The sequence below is a fragment of the Mesitornis unicolor genome, unplaced genomic scaffold, assembly GCF_000695765.1.
Source record: "Mesitornis unicolor isolate BGI_N332 unplaced genomic scaffold, ASM69576v1 scaffold5812, whole genome shotgun sequence".
In the NCBI taxonomy this organism is placed as follows: Eukaryota; Metazoa; Chordata; class Aves; order Mesitornithiformes; family Mesitornithidae; genus Mesitornis; species Mesitornis unicolor.
The window spans coordinates 1-23,447 of NW_010171099.1; the positions used below are offsets into that span (position 1 = coordinate 1).

A 23,447-nucleotide genomic window follows, 5' to 3' on the forward strand; every position below is an offset into this window, starting at 1 on the left:
GTCCCTTCCAACTCCTGAGATTCTGTGACACTGTAAGCTTATTGGAAATCTCGTCATTGCAATGTTGGCACATCCAGTCCTCACTGAAGTCAATGCCTCCTAAGAACACATGTGTAACAGAATGTTCTCAAACTGGTTGAAGATTTGGTCATCTTTATCTGAATATACAGGCTATCCCATAAGCACAAACATGCAGAGTGAACACAGTTATTCCTCCAACAGAAGAAGAACAAAGCCAAACTGAGAGGTAGAGTAATGGACAGACTGAGACACTGACCTGGGCAGCAGCCCCTTCTGGGGTCTTTGGGCTGGTCTGCCAGCATTATCTCATCCTTTTCAGCATTCTCTATCAGCATGGCTGTGAAGGGGGTAACAATATGATGGTCAAGGGACATCTGTAGGATGGATTTGGTGATGTTCCTCTTCAAAGCTGCAGTAGGGGCTGTGTTTCTAGGTGGAAAATAAAAAAGAAGTAATGGTTAGCAGCTTTACAGGGCAGCTACCATGACAATACCTCCACAGAGCGGTCATAGAGACAAACTGATAGGTACTGCAGGAAGAAAAGGCTGAGGGCCTGCATGAATGCACCCTCCATAAGACAACTACTCTTGGCTTCTGTGGGCTTTCGTCTCAACTCAAAGAAGCCCAGTCCATCTCCTGGTCTTAGCGGGAGACCTCTTTCTGCTTCAGAAGGGATTCATCCTGAACCTCCCATAGCTATTACTCAGGCTCCATAAGGCAAATCTCCTATTCACTTCAATCACTCAGGCCCACAGCCAGGTCTGTTTGACCCTTATTCCTCTAATTAATTGCTTCCAAGCTCTATTTACTCATATCTGCAAGTGCTAAAAATAGGAGGCATGTGGCTGAAGATGTCACCTACCTTTATTTTGATTTGTTTACCTTACCTATTTGAAACCCTGTAAGCAGCCTCATGGCTGTGGTCTCACAGAGGACCAGATTGCTCTCAAGCTTCACTTCCCTCCCATCACTGACCATGTTTCTCCTCACCTCTCTGCCAGCATCTGGTTGACGGTCAGATAAGCCCACAGCTTCCTAGTGAATTCGGGATCTGCGTATTTATCTTTCTTCATGAAGCCATCCAGCTCTTCAACATCTCTCAGGGTTTCCAGTACAAGCTCTGCATTTGCCTACACAATAAGTAAGAGAGAAAGATAGTGGAAGGTGACCCAGGAGAACAGAGAGGCTTTGAACTTCCCTCTTGTCATGGCTGGCATTAAGGAACAACTCTGACTCTGCTCATGGTCACTTCTAGATTAGAAAGTCCTAGCACTGTTGTCCTGACTGCATGGTAGCAAGAGAGTCTTCTGTTAAAGATGTTTTTAGTGACAGTGGATTAAAATGGATAAAGGAGCTGTCAGCAATAGCCAAAGAGGGTGCTACCACATGCCAAAAGAAGAGGCAACCTTTCTTCTACTGTTAACAGAGCTCTGCTATCCTCCCCACAGGCTTTTCCACATCCAATTTCTCCTGAGCAACAGAAACCAAATTCTACTTTCTCCCACACACCCTTGAACTGCGCTGTGTTTAGGCAGGAAAGATTATTGACTGTGTTTGATATTTCCAGCAAATAACTAATGGCAACTCCTAAGCCCTGTAAGAGAGTGGATGTTTTGTTTCCTCCTCAGAAAGAAGGACCTGGATTTAGTACTCCCACTCCATCCCACTTCACCTGGAAGAGCAGCCCTGAAACATGAGGAAAGTCTTATCACATATGCCCCGAGGCAGAGCATAAAAGGACAGTGCTAGGACTTGACACACTGTAGACCCACTAGCCTGAACTCTCCAACAGTGAACAGTTCAGCAATGAAAGGAGCCGCCTTAGGGGATCTTCACTGCACCTTCACAAAGCATGAAGGTGCTCCACAGTCTCCACAGTCTTAGTCTGGTTTGTAATTGGATTTTGTATGGTACACTTATTAGAAGGAAGTTCCTCTGGAAGGCTGCAGGATGCAGGTAGAGACTGTTTGTGGCTGTACTTGAAGCTGTTTCACAATAGCTTCACAGCACTGTTAGACAACCCCCTCCATGAGCTTCCCCACACTCCCGCCCAGAACTCAAGTGGACAAAACACTCTGCTGGCATCAACCTCCAGCAAGGAGACTGTGCACAAAACTAAATGAACCAGCCATCAACCTCACGGTTCTTCAACCATCTCCATCAACCCCAGGAGCAGGTATCCTAGGGACACCTTCACTCACTGCTGTTGCTGTGACGATGCTTTCCAAGTGCTGCAGGTTTTCCGTGTCAACCTTCCCAGCCACTACTATCTCTGAGCCACCAAAGTAGTTGTGGAAGCTGCTTTGGGTGACGTCTGACACTGACTCCTGGGGATAGTTGAACTGAATCTTCTTCAAGAGCGGGGTGGAGACTTGGTTGTAGAAATTCTGGGATGGAAGGAGACAGAGAAGTCAGTCTGTTGTACCTGAAGCAACCCTCCCACATGCACGTCTCTTACTAAAAGGACAGCAGGTGACAAAACCTGGAGCCCTAATGTGCAAGTGGGACTTTCCTTGTCCCAGAGAATGCGGATGCCTTTATACTTAGACTTTAGTACACCTGTAAGAGGGTACAGCGAGAAGATCTCACCCAAGTTCCATGGAAGTCAAAAGACGGTCAGAAGCCCATGGGCTGTGCTCTTCCTAGATCAAAAAGCCTTGAGCACAGGTGTACTTGGGCCTGAGTCTGTTATCAGGTTGGTCAGCTCTTGGCCACTGTGTAAGACACACAGCTGCTTCCCACCTAATTCTTGCTGAAAACTAGACCTATATCACACTTGTGTTCACTTCTGTGCTGTAGACTATCCTTTCTGATCCTGTTGTACTTGGCTGATGTACTTGGGGATTGGACTAGATGATCTTTTGAGGTCCCTTCCAATCCCTAACGTTCTGTGATTCTGTGATTCTGTGATTCTGTGAACTGCTGGGATGTGACACAGCCGGGTTTAGCATATGGGACCAGAGGGAAAACGGGTACCCCTACAGTGCTATGGGTGGAGGCTGCCTCATACCGAGGGGCTGTAGTGTGTCTTGGCACACTCGTGTGTGTACCTATCACACCTCTGCTGGGAAAGAAGAAGTATGAGAAGCCTGCATAGGTGTTGAAACCAGTTAATAGAAATAGAATAAGGATGTAAGATTTTGTTTATCAGCAATTGCTGATTTGGACCTGTAGCCTCCTAGAACTGAAACTTTTTTTACACTGGCCAAATCTGAATTAACATTTAGCATTTATATCTAGGCCTTTTGTTAGCGTTGAAGTGGTCTGAGGTAAAATCCAGACCTTAATTTTAATTCAGAAAATCTTTTTTCTGGTTAGGACTGGTTATAGTATATAAATCCTACACAGAGCAGTAAAGTATGTGTTATATATACTACAAAAGTTGCAACAGGGAACACGTAAGCATGATTGTCATCTTGCAGGATTCTCCAGAAGAAACCATGCTTTTTCTGACACCTGCTCTGAACCTACAGTAACTCTACTCCTGCTAGTGGAGTTACCCAGCTCCATAGCCGTGAACAGAACTGGACCCCCAATTTCAGAAGCAGTGGGCCACCTTCATTTGGGCAGAAGTCTCCTGGTTTCCAAAGATCCTCTGGGCCATGCCACGGTTGTCAGTTGCGATTCTCTGCAGGAAATCGTAATCCACATCAAACCCAATCCCAAGGCAGAAAAGAGAGAATTCATCCTTTATGCTCTGCTTCACGTTCTTCTGGATCGTCGTCAGCTTTAGCTCACCTTGGGGACACATAAAGGGCGACATCCTTCTAAACAACAGAGGAAGCCTCCATCAAGGTAAGCATATTCATGCTCTTTCAGTGCCTCTGGTTCTCTCTTCATATAAGGGAAATTTAGACAACTAGCTCAGATGCCAAATCTCCATTTTGCAGTGCCCACAGTAACATCTGAGCTTCTCCTGGATGGAGATTAACAAATTGTTTCTACTGAAGATGATTCCTTTGAACACTTTTTTGGGTATCTGATGCATAATCTTTGTATACCCAGTACTCTTCTTAACTTTCTGGGCAGTTTGTAATTGTAACACATCTAGACTTCTCCCAGAATTACTGCTTCGAGTTCTTTGCAGACTAAGACATCTCCATAGAGGTTTTACTTTGTTTCTCCTACTTCAGATGTTCTCTACCAACATTGAGACCAATTTTTTTTTCATAATTACTTTTCTTGCCAGTCTCCTCTGGGCTGGCATCTTGCAGTAAACAATTGCTTTAACCTGTACCAAATCCAATCCAAATTAATTTGCTTTCTACTTTATTTTCCTGATTTTGACGTTACACTTTGGACTGCAGAGTGCGGGCTAAGGCCATTCAAAATTTTTTCTAAGGTTGTTGTGATTACCTCTCCCACAGGACTTGTGCATCTCTGCAACTGCAAGAAGTACATAACTTTCATGACATAATCTGCTCATTTTTAAAAAGCTTCTATGCAAAGCCTCACAGCACCTATAGTACTTGGCAAAAGAGCAGCACAGACATTGGAAGAAAGGCAAACAATTTTTTTAACTTACTGTCAAAGTGTCTATGTGTTGTATGCTTTTCTCAGGCTAATCCCAGTGGCCTTTCTTCTCACCTAAAGTAGGATCCTTACCTACTGTCGGATCTCCATCAGACACCAATACAATCATGGAGACTGAGTTAGGGTCCAACATGCCTAAGTTTTGGGCTTCGTTCAGGATGAATGTGGCTCGGAGAAGAGCTTCATTGATATTTGTGCCTGTCAGAGACACAATGAAGAAAACAAGTTTGGTTCTTGTTGAGTGTCTCGGTCAAATCCAGATCAGTTCTGAGATTCTAGTGGAAATAATCAGCATGGAGAACACCTAAGATCAAGGCAGCAAAACCACTCCTCTGTGATGCTTGTATAACTAGCTGAACATTCTTACCATTATGTTGAAATTCATGAATATATATTTATATGGATATATACACATCTGCATCTACACTTACATATGCATCTTACACTAAGTTCCATTAAGAGACCAAATATTGATACCTTTCTCCATCCTAGGCTGCCACCTCCACCTTCTCCCCTCACCCCCCTCACTAATTCCAATGGGGCCATTTGTGGTGTTGGGAATTGTTTGCTGTGAGGAGAAGTAGTGGGTTTGCAGGCAGATGACTGAATGAGAGGAGAAGAAACTTTCTTTCTTGGTATCAACCAGAAACAGCCAGCCTTGGACATCTTGATTGGAACAGAAGAGGTGTATGTTTACTCAGCCTATCTAAATGTTTGGCCTGTGGCACAGAAGGGACTGAGTAAGAAATCAGTATGAGAACAACAGGAGTAGGAAGGCTGAGCAGTCAGAAAAGAGGTATTTTGTTTGTCAAGGAACAAAAACATCAGTGGCTCCAGAGACAGGATAATAAAATGCTGCATTGTGAACTGGCTACGCTGGTTGGGTGCAGGTCTCTTAGCTTGTCTATCAGTTCATTTAGGGTAACGAAATCAGTCTTACGAGGCACTCATATACCCAACAGAGCTTCCTATTCCCAGAACACTGATGATCTCAGGTCTGTAACTTCATGTTGATCTTTCCTTACATAATGCCAGTTAAAAATTTTGGAAATGAAGGTACCACAGCACCAGAAGGCTCTGATGTTGGAGAGAGCCTCTACACACTATTGGCATACCAATAACTGAACAACTAAACCAGAATTTCACTTCAGAGAGCAATAGATTGAAATGATTGGGAGCCCTTTCTGTAGAAGAAGCTCAAGCACTAACAAACGAAGCACCCAAAGTGCTATGAGGCTGAAAAAGACAACTGTCCTCATTTATCAGAGAGGGAATGAAGGTACAAAACCAATGAACAGTTCGCCCAAGGTGACATTTAGTAGATCATGGTGTAGTCTACAATATACAGCCAGTGGAGACACTGAAGCTGGGCTGCTTAGGATCTGCTTTACAAAGGCATGAGACGGCCTTGGTCTTTCAAGCGTATCTGGGATCTGTGAGGCTGGGGGCAGCACTTACAGATTAAAGCAGCTGTTCTCTGGTCTATGGTCTATCTGTTGTAGCTTATTCAGTAGAAGAAAAAAATCATTATCCTAAAACAATTAACTTATCCCCTAAAACAATTAACTGGAACCTTTGCTCTCCTTTAACCCCAGGGCATGCTTTTCCCAGCTGAGAATCAGCCTTTTTGTTAGGAATACTCTGCCAATCTGAAAGTTGTCTGAGGTACCAACTCCACTGATATCTAACTTCCATGAGCACCTTGCAATCAAAACCTCATACCCCCATTGGGATGGATTGTCTGGATGTACTTCTTAGCATCTTCCACCTGCGCTGGGGTGGCTGACACTAGGTTATCTCTCCAGCATCGGACATTGTGGTTGAAGTCGATAAGGGAGAACTGATCAGCAGCACGGAGCTCACTCAATATGGCCTTCATGGCCTCGATGGTCTGAGAAGAAGAAATTTAAGAGATTAGTTTATGCTTCCTGTTGCCGAAAGCATCTTCTTAACTTGTGGCTACAAGCAAGCAGGTGCCTCTGATGAATAAGAACATGAACACTGGAATCCAAAAAAGCATCTGCTATCCAAATCTCTCCTTTTTTGGCACTTCTTGCATAAAGTTGAACTTTTCATGAAAGAAACACAGTAAAAAGGCAATTAGCAAAAACAAACCCATGTGATTCAACCTATTCTTGCTTAACTCCTGCTAACACAGAGTGAGGTGAGAGAGAGAAGCAGTTTGTGAGACACTGTGGTTAAGGAGAGAGGTGTTGCTTGTATCAGCTCAGAGGACTGAGCTCTGTCTGCAATGCTGTCATTTCAGGCTGCGTAACTTCTGCTGGAAGATGCGTGATTTAAACAAGTGATAGTTAGCCCGTATCCCAGTTATGCAGCACTGATTTCCCCAAGGAAGCAATCTGCCAAGCCTTAGCACTGTGCTCTGAAGTAAATTCAAATATTCCTAGAGCATCCCCAACAAACTTAAACACCTTCAGTGGCACATGACGGACAACCTCCTCAACTGCCCACTCAGCACTACAGAGTTTCTCCTGATATTTAATATAAATCTCTTCAGCTTTAAATTAATCTGATTCCATCTTATTCTACCCTGGGTGGGCATGAATGTCAGTTGATGCATTTCCCTTTTAGAACAATTGTTCGTGTATTTGGAAGTTGATTATGTCTCTCCAAGCCTTTACTTTTGCAGACTAAAACTTCTTATTTGCTGCATTCCTCTCTCCTGCCGCGGGTTTTGTTGTCTAAACAATTCTTACTGCTCTTCAGTGGGCTGTCAAGAATTTATCTACAACTTTTTGAGAGCAGGGAGGTACTATTCCCACTGAGACTTTCCCAGGATTCAGTAGAGGAGATTAGAGAAAAGGAAGGTCAGAGCCTCTGCAAAATGTTCTGTGGTCTGAAAAAAATTTAATTTGGAGCTAAAATCTGTATTCTGTTGGTATCACCTTCTCCTTGTAACATGGAAGGAGAACTATAAAGAACGAGTAAAAACATGAAGTCTTTGATTCACCAAATATTCCCCAAATTCAGTGATATTTTTGACAAAGTGTAAGCGACTTAGCTGGTAATTTTGAGTGCCAGTCTGCTACAGAATTGTATGGTAAAGCACATGGGGAAAATTGGCAGGAGGTTTATTTTGCAACAGAGGTCAAACACTTACTTGTTTCATTTTCAGTCCCCACATCGAGCCACTGACGTCTATAACAAATAAAATGTTTTTGGGCAGAGGATCAAGATTTTCCGGAGCAAAGAAGTGAATAAAATAACCATTAAAAATCTGTAAAATAAAATAAAATATCACAGTGAACTGAGCTATAGTAAAGATGTCAGAGAACTCAAAAGAATAACAGAGCAGAAGATGTTACTCTTCTTTATGGGCCAGATCTAACTTTCAACTCCACACGTCTCTGTATTTGTAGCCTTACACCATTTATACTCCATAGTCTTTACTTTTTATCAAGGAAAGCAGAGCCTGGTTCTCAGACAACTGCCATGCATTAGCATAGGGAGGAATGAAAAATGTTTTTAAAAAGCCTGTTCTGTCTGTAATAATTCAACCCCATAATTCTGCTTCATGTTAACATAAAAATAGTGATGTTCTGGTTGTCTCCTTGAGATATATTGGTACAACTTCCAATGGCTGTGTCCTCTAATTCAATATTAAATCACCAGAGTGCTGCTAGGTATAAAAGACTTTGGCTTTTGGACAAGACAGAAAGCTGCTCCTGACTATATGTAGGACCATGTCTTAGTCATAAATTAAGTAAATCCATTCTGCCCACTTAAAATCTCTCTGTTGTTTCAATTGGATACAGAGCTCTTTCTCATGCTTATTCTCCTGAATGATGAAGTTTAGCACAGTTTGCTTAATGACGGCAATTCTTGTATTTGCAGTTAATTCCCATCCCAGTTAAACAGCAACACTTACTTCCAGTTCTCCACCTGTGGTTTCTCTGTTCACATCGTATTGCACCACAAAATTTCCATCTACTGCTGTGGATGAGCATGTGGGGCATTTGCGTTGCTGAGCCATCGTTGGCTTGAAAGACACATGAGCCTTGAAATGAGAAATGATCATCAGCGGATCAGCTGTTGAGTGAAATGTGGATCATTGAAACGAAAAGAGTTCAACTAGTTCTGAAACACGTTAATTCACTGAACACTTCTCTTCTTTCTCTATTTGAACACTTAGTTTAAGCAGAAAATGGACTTTGTCACTTCAAAAGAAAAACAGCTCTAAGGTTTGCCTGGATATGTTGATTCAGTAGTAGCGACTGTGACACAAACACGGTGACCCGTATCTACAGCACCAAACATTTCAATTAGAGTTGTGCAAACCGTTTCTAGTAGTTAACATGTTGGCTCATTTAACATTCTCCCAGTTGAAACTATCCATGATTTAATCAACTTTTAAAAATAACTTTTTAATTGATTTTTTACCCGAACAAATGAGAGCTTGTAATTTGTCTGTAAATTGAGTACCAGGAATCATTTTCACGTGGCTGGTTATGCAGACTGTATGGTATTATTTCTCTGCTTTGACTGGATAACTTGAAATTTCCTGAGAAGAGACGACATAATATATATAGCCAGCAACAAGCTTTCACGTACACTCACAGAGTCTAATGCTTGTGCAGGACCCGTCTTACGATGCAAGGTCATTGAAACACGTGAAAATTGTTTCTGCATTAATGTTGTGAACAAGACTATGTGAGAGAATCTTAATACTGGCAATATTTTGCTATATCCTAGTTACATATGCTGTTAAGAATACTGCCATGACAGTGAAGTTTAATAACAGCAACAAACCACACCTCCGGATAATTGACGAAAATAACAGCAGCTGAATGGGACTTTGAGTTACTGTTCACTTATTTGCCTTCAAATTCACAATTAAGCTTGGTCAGAGGTTATCTCTTTACACTACCTTTGAAATAATTTGCTAAACTTGGAAAGTAGGTGGATGAGCTGAGCCTGATATCGAGAAACAATACTGCCTGACGTATTATTATAGTAGTACAGAGAGAATTTTTGGGCCTGATTCACATGTCCTGTATTAGATGTCTATGTAAGAGTGAAAAGAGTTGTACAGAGTCACTACTTGTAGTTTCTTGAGGAAAAACTTCTCTCCTGTTGGAGAGTTTACTTACACACAAGAGCTATGCTGGAGAAAGCTGGGGTAAGAATGTCAAGTCTTAAAATAAGTCCCTATGCAGAAGTTTGCCATTGAAATGGAGATTGTGGAGTTGTTACAGAATGGTTATTCCACTTGATATTCATCACCTACTTTTTTCATATCCAGTAATCCCAGTGCATTGCTCTTTCAGAATTACAAATTAAAAGCTTTAGACAAAGGTGGGCAAACTACACACCATTTTGATACTGCTCTCACTGTAGTATTTGAGCATCTTGTTCATACACCTAGTTATCAATAACAAAGACACTGTATTTTTTGGCCATATTTCTGCATACTTCCAGCAGGTACAAAAAAAATGCCGTGACTGCATCGGAACAAGCATGAAACCTGAAGTTTTCATGTTATTTCCAGTCTGTGACTGTTACCTTTTTCTCTCCCTTGGAGATGGTGGTGATTCCATCAAAATGATCTCCGAGTGAATTAGGAACATGCACATAGCGAAGTCCCTGTGGCTCAATAATACGGACGTCCACCTAAAGGCAGGAAGGAAGGATATTAGGTATGAAGCCCTACCAGTGCTGTATGAGGGTCTTATGAACCCTCCACAGGCAAGCTCCAGCTGGGGGGTGGATTGCCTTTGAGAACGCTCCAGAAGAGCCAGCGTCATTAGTGGTGGGGATCCATGCAATGCTGAAAATAGACCACGATGGAAAGACAAAATACATATGTCCAAAGAATAGAGACACTTTAGTGGAAACTCTCATTCTTCCTCTCTCTTTCAACCCCTGGGGCAAGTGGTGGGGTAGGAGTCAAGGGTGATAACATTGTTTATGCTGTAAGCATGGAAGAAGCATGACATTATTCTGCCTAAGCGTTGCTTTGGGTTAGATGGCGAGAAGGATGATGAGTCCTCACACTCAATGATGAGATCTTTTCCTCTCTACTCAAGCTGTTGACAGGATTTTTGCTTTTGGTTGGATAGCCAAGGTGATTTAAAAAAATAAAGGTTTTTTCATGTCAGCCTGAGGCAAGGGCTTTTTCTGGTTGTGTTTCTGAATAGTTAGTTAGACTACTAGGAGACAAGACATGGCATCGTTTTCAGTAAGATTAACTCACGCCTTCAGACAGCTTGAAGCAGATAACAGCCTGCACCAAGGAAATGTGAGCAACAAATATATATACAGCTTGTGCTGAAGCCATGGAAAGCTGATGATGACGTTTATGAAACAGGAACATCAGAATGGCCAGATGGGAATGTCCAGCTACCCTTGTATCCTGTGTCTGTTGATGGATGACAGAAGACACCCATGAATGTTTATAAGAAAGGGTAAGAATAAGACAAATCATCTTCTGGCAGCCAGTTGTGGATGGACTGTCATTCAGAGATCATCTGTTCTTATAGGATCACTATCTCATGAAGTTGGGATAATTGTGAAAAGCACTGTTCCAAATAAATGACAAATACTCTTTGTTTTCTTTCAGTCAAGGTAAGTTTACACAAGGGTATATATAGCCCAAAGCCTGCTTGCCCAAGCGGTTCTGACGTGAGTCAGTCACGATTCAGGAGATGCCCAACTGTGTTAGTATGACAGGAGGCAGGACACATTTGCTCCTCAAGCATGTAACTACATAGCTCCTGGTTTGAAGTGTCTCATGCCGGTCTACACAGTGACCTTGAGGCTATTTGTACCAAGCTCATATGAAAGGAAGCAGCTGTAGATGAAGCGTCCTACTGTGGGGCTTGTAGGAACCTTGGCTGCTTTCTCAGTGAGGATTCACCCATGGGGTGCTGCCTACACACACCAGCTCTACTTTACCTCCATGTGCTTTGCCAAGCGTCCTGGCTTCACAGAGATGAGATGTTCATAGGAGCTCAGTTTCCTTCGAATCATTTCATGGTAGTGAAGTTCGAATTGGATCCTCATCCCTGGGGGCACATTCACCTCCGTTTTGAAGTTTTCCATATCCATGGCATTGCTCCTGAAAAGTCAGCTGTGGAGTTATTTTGAGAATGTGCAAGGAGAGAGCTTCTTTGCATTAGTGCTTTAGAGTTATACATTTGCTGGGTCTAATTCTAATTGTGGCCTATACCAGGGAACTGCAGTTGTCTGCTAGCACATTATGTTTTACCAAGCTGGAAGTAGGAACACAAGTTAAGTCTTTGACAATTAAATATCAGAGTTGCCATAAGTAAGCAAAACCTGTCTCTCCAACCCACATCCATTTGCGGGGTCCCCCCTCATCTCGCTGTTCCTGGGATGGGCCACTTCAGTTCTCCTCTAAATAACTTCAGTACCATATCCACGTGTCAAAGCCTTTATACCTTACTATTCCAGCAGCTTTGCCTTTGGCTTTTGCTTGAGCATACATTTTTCTGGCTTCAGATTTTTCCCGAATTCTGCTGGTAAATGTTATACCATTGATATCCCTAGGAGAGAGAAGCACAGACAGTTTGCAAAAGAAACAACTTTACAATTCACAACTGTTTCTTCACTTAAGAAAAACATCATTGAAATCTAAGCTGGTGGGAAATAATATAAGGCTCTTGATCAACCCCAAAGTAATGAAGTCTGGCTTCCATCTGTATCTTTTTTCCTACCTGCTTTTTTATTTCAAGTAGCCATCACTTTTGTACTCGGAGGAGGATCTGTTCTCTCTCCCTCACCTCCTTCACACTTTCCCATCCTTTGGGCAAAACAGGCAATTACTGATGTCATGACTGTTTTGGAACATGGGTCAGGACACATCTTCTGACCACCAAGCTGGCTGCTGTCTCTCTGAATGGATACTAAGCCAGTCTACTTTCTTTCTGTTCAGTGAGGGCTCTAATTTGGGTCTCTCTGCCTCCTTTGATCTGCTGCCAACTTGCACAAGGCAGGTAGGATCTAAGCCTATTTGAGACTTCTGTTCTTTTGTAAAATTTTGTCAACATTGGCCAATGGCCAATAATTACTGGAGAGGAAGAGACAGACAGACAGACTGATGACATGAGCCTTTTTTCTTTGAGAAAGCCTGTTAAAATTACATGGAACCCGGAAAACAATAAGAGGTCTTTTGCTTTTACAAATACTTCCCTCTCACCACATTCTGCCACCACACTGAACCTGTCAAAGCACAAGGCCGATACCTGCCAACTACTTACATGGTGAAGTTGTCGATAAAAGCTCCTTTGGGGACCTGTACATCAAACACTATGTGCTGGGACCGCTTTGCATTATTCACCATTTTGGCTTGGATCATCGTGTTGGCCAACCGTGACGTTATAGTGGATTGAACTTTGTAGCTGTAAAGACCTATCTTGTCATCATCCTCCACCTGTAATTGACAAAATTACTCTATAAATGTGGGATACAGCTAGAAAATGTGCCCTAGAGGGCAATATCAACCCCTTTTATAGTCTCAGTGTCTTTTTTTCAACTGCTGTTCGTTACATTATGGCAGCCAGAGGGGACATGAACTCAAGTTCAAGACACCTCCATATTTTACCTGGCAATTGTGACAGGATACTTATGTGAATATAGTTCATTATAACATTTCTGAAAGGGAGATCTATTAAGCTGGAATAATTTCCTTTCTTTTGACCATGCAACTAGTCCTTGGAATGACTCGGTATAATCCAACATAGAAGGGTACACAGTAATCCTCAACATCATATATTGAGGAGAGAGCTTACATTTTCAATAAAGGTCCTAAATAGAGGAGACTTGACAACCTAGTCATGTAAACAGTTAAACCATGGCAGCAGGAGAGCAGTATTAAGATATATTAAGATACTGCCTTTGTCTAATCACATTTGATGCTTATTTCTCCATATTTGCCATACCCTTCTCCCTCCAAGAGCAGTTGTATAAACAGCACTGTGCAAACAGTGCTCTGTTTAAAGAAAATAGGTTAATACCCAACCAGCAGTAAAAACAAGGAACTGAGCAAACAAGAGGATTGATTTCCAAAAAATGGTTAACTAGAAAATCACTTTGTTCAGTATTATTTTCTACAGAGGTAGAAAAAAAACTCACCAGATCTCCAACATACCCCCAGTCAGATGTGCTTCGCTGGAAGAGACAAACATGGAAAACGTATTTCAGCAAAGCTAAGAACACAGATTGAGGCTGTTTCAAGACGGGGATCAGACAGTGGTAGCACCTAAAAGCTGCTTTCCAAGATGTTCAGAATTGGTTTGATTTCTCAGACTTAGTGTGCATATTCCTTTTGTCTTATTTTATGTATTTGTACACAGGTTGTTGGAGCACATTATCTCCCACCTGTGACTTAGAGGCAACCGAAAACAGAAGGACAGCTCTCTTCTTCTGTCTTTTATTTTTCATAGAAAATGTTCTCTTCTAGAACAAAAATATTCTTCCTGAAAGCAAAACATGCTGGCAAAAAGTCATACTCAGAAACCCTAGCTTTTAACACAAAAAATATCTTATTGTTTTTCTAGGAAAAGTGGAAAAAAAAATCCCTCAAATCCAGACCTTTTTAGCTCATTCTATTTTCATTTACATTATAGAACGTATATTTACAGTATTGTATTATATGCAATATGCATGCTTAAAACCGCTATTGTGTAATCGATATTACATGTATATACTTACTTATATGTAAAATTAGGTATGCACTGCTCAGAAGAGCTGAAACTGCTCATTAACAGTTGTTTTTTTCCCCCTTGCCCTATGAATAGCTCCCTTTGGAAATTTCTATGAAGAGGTGGTGACATCTTGTGGCCATTTGAAGAATTCTGTTTAATTCCCTAAAATTTTACCTTGCGTGAGTAATCCTGGGATGGGGTTTGGCTCACCTAGTCCCAAGGGGAGATGCAATTGTTTAATGCAGATATCTACTTTGGTGTTATCTTCAGAACTATGCAAGCACAGCTCTTTACAGTCAAGTTTTGTCTGAAAAGAGATACCCCCATTTGGTTGATTGAGTCCTGCCCTAAACCATGCTGCCAGTACTGATAAGGGGAGTGGGTGCCCAGTGCTGCTGGGGATGCCCAAGGGTACCACCCTGGTCTTCAGCTGGGGCTACAGGAGACCATGAGGCTCCTGTAAGTCTTGCATGGTATCTGACACCCAGTAAGGTGTCTTGGACACTGCTAGATCAGTACATGTAGACAACTGAACCATTCACCTCCACTGATGATGAGCAGGAACTTAGGGAGAGTAGTTCAGATACTGACGGCTAAATTATAAAAATGTGCCAAAACTGACCAATCTCATCTCGGGTTTTGGTAGTACTTGAATCCAAGAGGACCCAAAGCCAAAGAAAATGCTTACGAAAAGTTGGGGTTATCAAAGACTGGACCAGGCTGCCCAGGGAAGTGGTGGAGTCACCACCCCTGGATGTATTTAAAAGCCATCTAGACATGGTGCTCAGGGGCAGGGCTTAGAAGTGGGCAGGGTAGAGTTAAGGGCTGAACTTGATGATCTTAATGGTCTTTTCCAACCATAACAATTCTGTCATTCTGTGAAAACTGCATTAGTCACATGATACACATAAGTTTTGCTATATGGGTACTAAAGTTCATTTGAAGCTAATTAATATACTGTTAATAGGAAAATCTTGGGCTGCATAAGAGATGATGCATGTCATAGCAAGATCCTTTTAATGAGGTGATTCTAAGGACTCTCTAAAGCCACATAGAGAGAATGCAGGATTTCTGCCTGCCTGAGAACTAATGCAGGTTTGTATTTACTATAAAGGCTATACAGGCTCCACCTGAAACATTTGGACTGGGATTACAGGATCTGAAAGTTTATGGCTCTCTAGAGAGCCTCTGCACAGCCTGATGGACTGATCCTTGCTCAGTCCATGCTGACACCCCACAGACATCACTGTACAATGAACTGGACCCCTCACATCTGATAACCAGTGTGTGAAGAATGACTGTTGTCCCCACAGATATCCTTGGCATAAGAAACATCGCCAGCATGAATACAAATTAAGACTAAACCAACCTTAACTGAAACAAATTCAATTTTAAAAAGACGAAGACAAAGACCTTAGCACAGAGGGGATCTGGTTTATTGCAGTACTTTTCTGGTTCTCAGGAGAGCTTAGGGTTCCAAACTCACTTTACAAATGGTGATTAAAGCTTTTGTCATGTCCAGATTTCCTTCTATTTAAATTTTATTTATTTTATTTTTTTAAAATGTAGTTTTATTTTTGTTTGTTATGGGGGTTGTTGGGTTTTTTTTTTTGTAAGAGTGGAGGAGAAGGGGGAGGCACTGATGGGGACATGAGATTATCACTTGCACATGCAATGACTCCCACTGCTGCTGTTCGAGAGCAGACATGGGATGGGCCAACCATCCCCCTAGGATCTCAGAGGTTGCAAAGGGCAGCCATGCCAACAAGGCAGCAGGACAGAGCTGTCGATAACTACACTTCAGGTCTGAGCGCTGGTGTGGTTGCTGACAACATGGGCTTTGTAGGAACTTCCGTGGCACATGAGACTTGTGTTTTTTCTGGCATGCGGATTCATGGCTGATCCTTGCCTTTAAGCCATATCCTGACCTGCTGATGACCACGCTGCATAGAAACAGTATCTTGTGCAATATCTAAAGTGTGGCAACTTGCTGATTAGGGTAGAACAGTTTTAGGATCTGATCTTGATAGATACTGGGCCCTATCTTCAGGTACTGAGACCTGAGATCTGTGCAGGCCATGGGTATTTAGTCCTCCATAATGATCTTTGTTCAAATCACTGTGTATGAACATTGCAACTACTGTGCAGTCTACCATCAAGAAAACACTGGGTCCTTCAATCTAACCATAACCCAGGGCTGCTGATCCTGATTCCTCCTGTCCTGTCAGTGGAAGAAGAAACCCATGGTGTCTAAGAGGAGAATGCATTACAAGAAGTAATGCATTACAAGAGATTGCAGGTTTTAGGTCACATATGGGATGACTGGCTCATAATCGTGTCTTTTTGGACTTTATGCTCTTAAAGGTCTCTTCCAACCTTAATGATTCTATGGTTGCTTTCAAGTTGTGGTCCATGGCTACCTCTGAGGTGTGACTTAGTAACAAGTAAAGCAAGATTCAGGGATGTTATGCTGCATTCGAAGGAAATTACTTTTCTACTGGGGAATGAAAATTCCTATGGAAAGTCAAAAGAATCTGTAAATTAAGGAAAATGTTGAAAAGCAGATGTCCAGCATGACAAACTAGAAAGAAGATGAGATCTACAGGGCATGTTCTCCCAGTTCTTTGAGGTGCTGTTTCCTTATAGACTCATTTGTTTTCATGTGAGCCATTTCCTAAGCAGCTTTTAACTCACTGCAATTTCACTGCAACCTCTTCAGACTCCTTCTGGGGATCACGGCCCTTTTACTGTGAGGTGCAAGAGGAGCAATTTCAAACCTAGGTCTTGGCACAGCTTGTCTTCATAGTGCTACAGATGAGTCCTGGTCTTTTTGGTATTGTTTGTACCCTGGCAGCCAGTGGACTCTCCAGGCAGCTGATTCCATCCTCTCCGTCCTCATTTCTGTCTTGTGCTGGTTCTCATGAAGAGGAAACCAGACAGCCACAGTGGTATGGAAATAGGTGTGATCTCACCTGGCTTTGGACAGCCAGAGATCAGGACCAGGACTGAGGGACACGCTACAGAACATCCTGCTTTGCAGTCTAGGAAAAGCTCTGTTATCGGTCTCCAAAACAGAGATAACGGCAGTGCACCATCATATGGAGGTTCACAAGGTTACCTGTGCTCTGTTTCTGTGGTCACAAGGGCCATTCACATACCTGAGACACAGTATTTTGGAGTTACTCAGGAGCAAATATTTTTCACCTGAATACATGATCTGGCCCTAGAAAACAATTCTTTCTCTTTACAGCTCATCAGTAGGATCTGCAGAGGAGTTCTGCTGTCTTGTTGCTCATGGGCTAGTGAGCTCACTGTAGAAAAGCTTAGCACTAAAGCAATAATTTGGAAGACAACCTTCCTGTGGTGATCCACAGTAAATAACTGTATGCCTGCTGTTGGTCAAGGGCTGCTGTCTCAAAGTGTTTTGCATAGTTCAGTTTAACCTCATTTATTAATCTTTTATTGTGACTCAACTAACATAAGGGTAGCTCATCCTATAGCCGAGACCTTATTTCTGTTGGTTTGCAAAGGCTCATTTCTAGGTAAAAGATGGAAAATAATATGTGGGAATATAAAGGATAACTGGAAAACTAAATCCACTTGTAGAACTGCAAATTGCTGCACGTATAGGTCTATACCACTATGTATCTGGAAAGTTGGGGAACAGAGGCAGCATAATGCATCTGGCACTAATACAGACATGTTGGAAAGCAATGATGCCCTGAAGAAGCACAGCTGGACAAGATTTCTGCTTAGATCATGATTAAACTATTTAAATACTGGTCTGACAAATGTAAGCCGGCTTGATTCACTTTTGTGCTAAAATCTTTCATTTTTCTGGCAGTGTAATGGGGGCTTTAGGTGTCAATAAGTTACATTTACACTCTGTATGAGGACCCTTTTGGAAAGTCTTAGGAAAAAGAAGAATCGCATTTGCCTATGCTTAACTTCAAAGATGTTGGGAAATCCAACTTTACTCAAGAGAATCTTTTGTTTTCACTGTATTGAACAAGTTCAAGAAAGGCAGCACCAAAGGCAGCTTTGGTGAAGGATAAGGTCCACTCAGACCATCACATCTTTCATTCAGTGTAATAAAAGTTAATACCTTCAAACAACTGATTTCACGATCATTATCATTAATTACTACTGTATAAAACACAAGAAAACTCCTGCGATGCTGTTTTACATGTTCCTGTTTCAGAAGCTGACAAAACACATTAATCTACAACACATCAGTGTGCTGTAAATACGTTTTCTTCCCTGGTCTCAAACTCCAGCAGCTCATTACCCATGTGACACTGCGCTGCACCCTTTTGACCTGAGTTCAATATGAATGAATGGGCTACCTGCAGAACTGAAAGGTTTCAGTCTACATGGCCAATGTCTGAAGTCCTTCTCCATTTTCTCATAGAAAAGCCCCATCAGTTCCGATGGGATTTTTCCCACACATGACGTTAGACAGACAAGTATTTCAATACTTTAGCATCTGTTTTATGGTTCTCAGCAGCTCAGACATGGAACAAAGCCTTGTCGTGCCAGGCACTGCATCAAGGATAATGGCAGTTCTTATCCCAACAAGAGATATGAAGGTATGAAGGCCCATAAGAACCTGTTGATACCACCTGGTTGCACAAAACACCTGGAGATTGCTCCCAGGCATTCTTATTCCCCTTTTTTTGAAGCATTTCTGGGTACTGTACCTGGTACCTGCCATTTCTCATCTTGGAACTTGAAGGAAATCCATCGATTTCTAGGTCGATCAGGTTTTCCACTTCCTAGAGAAGAAAGAGGAAGAAAGAAAGAGGTGTTGCTGCTGCCTTGCTGTTTGATTTATCACTTGATTTATTATTGATTGACACTCTAATGGAGTTCCAAGGGGAATTTACCTCCCCTTGGTGCAAAAAGGCAACTCAGGCACAAACTATTTCAGAACAAAATGCTGCATCTTCACACACTCAGTTTCCATCTGTGGCCAACTAGTTCTGTATGCTCTTATAAGGACGTGGCCTTCAACATAATTTTACAACTTTTCCTTCTGAAACAAGGGGTAATATTTAATGCACTCAAATGACCATAAAGAGCAAGATGCAGATTATAATCAGGATGGGTCCAGCCATGGTAACTACAGCATTTCAGATAATTATCTCACTTAGGCCATCAAGTTCAGAGAAATTCTGCTCAAACTAGTAGAAATGGTCTCTGATTTTATACTAATATGCCTGAGAATTAAATGTGTCTGATTGAGAGCAAAGGAACATCAGGTATTTTCCATGTGTAAAGCTGATTCTATTAGAAGCGTGGTTCTTACACCACAGTAATGCTCTTAATTAAATTTTGTTAGAAGTTTAATTTATGACAATAAAGAAGTTTAAGTATATGAGGTGCTCTCCAACTTGTATGATAGCATACACAGACAGATTTGCACAAAACTAACTTAAATTGTTTCAGCACCTTGATGTTAAACTGATGTGGCATCTATGGTTAGAAAGGACAACAGATCTGGAATATTTCTCCTGGGAATTACAAACTCAGGACAAAAAACTCACTGTGTCATGAAAAGGGCTGCAAGAAGAAGAAGAAAAAAAGAGGATACCCCCCCTCACTAATTCTTTTTGTTAATCTTGCAAAGGAAAAGAAAGCTTCACAACATCCCTGCTGACTTCACAGAAATATTGCAATACACACTGCAAAGTGGAAATCGGTATAGGCACCCAAATTTAAGTTCACCTGATTCCGGGGGTTTAAATTCGGACTCAGCTTCAGAGTCAAAGCTATATCTATACTTCTTTTCATCATTATATTATCCTAAGCAAACACAAGCTCTTCTATAAATTATCTCATCACTTTGCTGAGGAATATACAGTCAATAGGATCTTAACTCCATAACAAAAACCTGAGTCCATATGAAGCTTTGCTGAAGTTCATAGTGGTCCATACAGGGGTCTCCTACCCCACCCACAAAGATATCTAGGTGCTCTGTTTCTGCTTATTCCAAGGAGAAAAGATATAAAATGCACTGAAGGTCTAAGCACAGAGGTCCACTTGAATGTTTGAAACCACCAGAAAAGGCAAAGTTGAGGTAAAAATATGGATTCCGCTTGAAAAGAAATGTGGAGTTACACCCAGACTACACCAACATTAATAATATTAAAAAAGCAACACTGCGAATGACAGGTGAAAACCAATTATCAGAGCAACACCATGTACAGCTAAAAGTAGAAGAAAATTCATGAGATACAGGCAGAGCTATGAAGCAGTGACCCAGTTCTGCTCCCACCGAAGTCAGACTTCGGCACAGAAGTGAGACCTAGGCCTTGCCTTGAAATACTCACATCTGGGATTTCGTCGATAACAAGATCAAAGCTTCCTACTCCAGAAATGAGGAACAAAACCAGGAAGCAGAGCAGATGCTTCATTTTCTTCCTGCTTGTCTCCTGAGAGCAGCCCGCATAGGTACCAGGCACAAGATCTTTCCTTCTCTGAGGCAAGTTCAAGGAAACAGCTCAGGGTTATGCAGTATTTTGAACAAAGTTTTGAAACGCTGACTTTGTTTAGGCCGTAGGTAAATATTTGCCTTGCAACGCAAGTCTGAGCTGTGGTGCCTGAGCAAGGGTTATCCAAATAGTGTCTTCACTCGCCTCTGCCTTCGATAACAGCTCAGGCTTGGATAGGCTCACGTCTTGCTTTTGCAGCTTCCCATGATGTTTGACTAATTTCCTGCTAGGCACAGACCTTGGAGTATCCAAAACTTTGAAAGATCAAAGCAAGAACTCCCTCCTAGCTTGTTTGTTTATAGTAAATGAGGTGAAGACTGGTTCTCAGAGCGATGGAGGCAGCACCTTTGTGCTTCTCCAAGGGCTCATCCCCCCAGCCATCTCACAGGGATTGGTAGAGACCTTTGGGTTGGATCTTGACCCACATAAATAGCCTTTTTCCACTCTGGCTGGGAAAGGATCATAGCTGGTGGTGGGATAGTCCTAGTTTTCCACAGTTAGTCCTGTGAAAACAGCTGATGATAGTCTCAAATACATGTTGTACAGCTCCTGTACTTTCTCCTTTTGAAACTGTTTTGGCCTCCCTGCCTCTTTGGGCTCAAGGGATGGGGTAAAGTAACCTAGCAAAGCAATAGGGAGAAATAAGGCGGTTTCTGGTAGAAGAACCTGGGGAACCCCTTCCACTCCTCCAGGAAGAAAGGAAATTTGCAGACATCTGAGCAACCTCAGTGGAAAAGACTGAATTACTTTATAGATCCAGCAACTAAACAGCAGACAAGAATATTATATTATATTATATTATATTATATTATATTATATTATATTATATTATATTACATTACATTACATTACATTACATTACATTACTTTATATTCTGCTATCCCATGTTACACTTCTATGTTTCCATAGAAGATTTCTGCAGCAACAGTCTACTGTTACACATCTTTTCAACAGATTGTTTCTCAGGCTGAAACCTGTAACTACATTCAGATGTTCAAAAGGAACACAAGCAGAACAGTGACCTTGCAGCTCACTGCCATGTAAAAGCTGTCAAAGGTGCTTAGGAGAGAACATAAGAAATGGAGCAAGCACATAAAGTATTTTTCAAAGATGCTTCTAGTCTTCAGCTACTTGTAGCTATGGTACCTCCTGACCAGGAGATGGCTTCCGTTTGTTTAGTAGTGCTCAATTAATTTATTTTCCATAAACTTACCATCTCCTCTGAAGAGACTGGATAAAATTTAGCATTCACAGCATCTTGTGAGAAGTTCCACATCCTAAATATACACTGCAGAAAATCCCACAACCTTTTGATCACTTTGAACTTGTCACATGAGAGCTCCATATACTGTTTCACAGCTATTATGTTGAAAGAGGCATTAAATAACCAATTCTGATTTGGTCTCTCCCAAGATCTTTTGGAAAATCTCGGATCTTTTACTTGGAGATGATATGGCTCTGGATTTCCTACAAAGTTTAGGAGCCTGTAGGGTGTACCCAGAGTAGTGGATAACCTTCAAAGACATATGTTAATCCAACCACACAGTGGTTCCTCACATCTCCTATTTAGTAAGCTTAGGTAAGCTCTCGTTCAGCTTTCGGATGGTCCATGTTTCAGAGTGCAGAGGTCACTGGACCCAAACAGCATGACATGGACACTCTTCCCCTACCCTACATTACTTCAGGTCATCTTCCCTGTTGCAGCTTCCCATGGAGATGGGGGCGAATCGGTGTGCATACAGAAGGAGAATGGGGAGGATCAGAGCAGGGTTTCTCAATAAGTAGCATAATAAGGAATGGGAATACCCTACTGTGTATCTTTGTCTTCTTTTTTAGTCCACAGAAATAAAGTTTTTTTCTATTTCTGACCATATGATGTCTGACTCAATTTAATTACCCGCATCCACCATAGGATGGGATGGAATTGCCCTCTGCTGGGTCTAATTTATGCCATGTATAATATAGGGAGTCCAGTCAGAGAGCTCAGAGGAGGACACCAGCTCTGGGAACATCTACATCTCATCAGATGACTCCCACCTCCTGGAGCTGCTCTGTGTTTATCACCACTGTAGGTGCTTTGAGCAGAGGAAAATCTCAGCATTAAAAGCCCAGGCACACAGCTCCAAAACATCCAGGTTGGTTTCAAATCATGTAGTCAAGGGACTGACAATCTAATCACATATGCCTTGGACTCAGTGTTCGCTCAACCTCTGAGGTGTTTTTTTGCCCAGTGCTGTGTGCCTGTAGTGCTAGCAGTATTTAGGTTAGCTACCTTAAATTTAGCTTAGGAAAACCTCATCGGGTGCAATTGGAGCTATGGCTATGACAGGGCTTATCCAGGACTGCAAGAACAGCAGGCATGGGGCACCCAGTCTTTGCTGTGTTGACGGTATCTACTACAGCTTGAATTTTCCCTCTAACCTGACTTCTGTCCACACACATGCCCCTAGCTCAGAGGGAGCAGTCCTTTCTCGCCAGAAACATAACATTTTAAGATAGCTCTTATGGGGGTATCTGAGAGGCTGGATCGGAAAGCTAATCACTGCTGCTCTGAAGAGATGAAGAAGTCTCTATGGAATAGAATTTTCTTTGAACATTAAATTCCCGATCCCTTATTTCAGTCCTCTTGTAGCTGAAATGTCTCTCAATTAATTTTTAAGTTAAAATAACAAGATTGGGAAACCAATGTGACCACTAGATGGCACGAACCGC

The 23,447-nt window shown here is 41.9% G+C and overlaps 1 protein-coding gene across 1 annotated transcript; it reads right to left on the bottom strand.

Annotated features, from left to right (window-relative positions):
* Positions 1-241: 241 nt before the first annotated feature.
* LOC104534732 (inter-alpha-trypsin inhibitor heavy chain H2-like) lies at positions 242-20,704 on the bottom strand (the record flags this gene model as incomplete). The annotated part of the gene is made up of 15 exons (XM_010179899.1): positions 20,573-20,704; positions 18,941-19,015; positions 13,669-13,704; positions 12,795-12,967; positions 11,976-12,080; positions 11,470-11,632; positions 10,078-10,185; positions 8,444-8,572; positions 7,676-7,792; positions 6,277-6,445; positions 4,627-4,752; positions 3,578-3,759; positions 2,223-2,408; positions 1,012-1,151; positions 242-450 (listed from the first exon to the last, which is right to left on the bottom strand). Coding segments are annotated over exons 1-15 (2,002 nt in total), but the record flags the coding sequence as incomplete, so codon positions are not given.
* Positions 20,705-23,447: the final 2,743 nt, after the last annotated feature.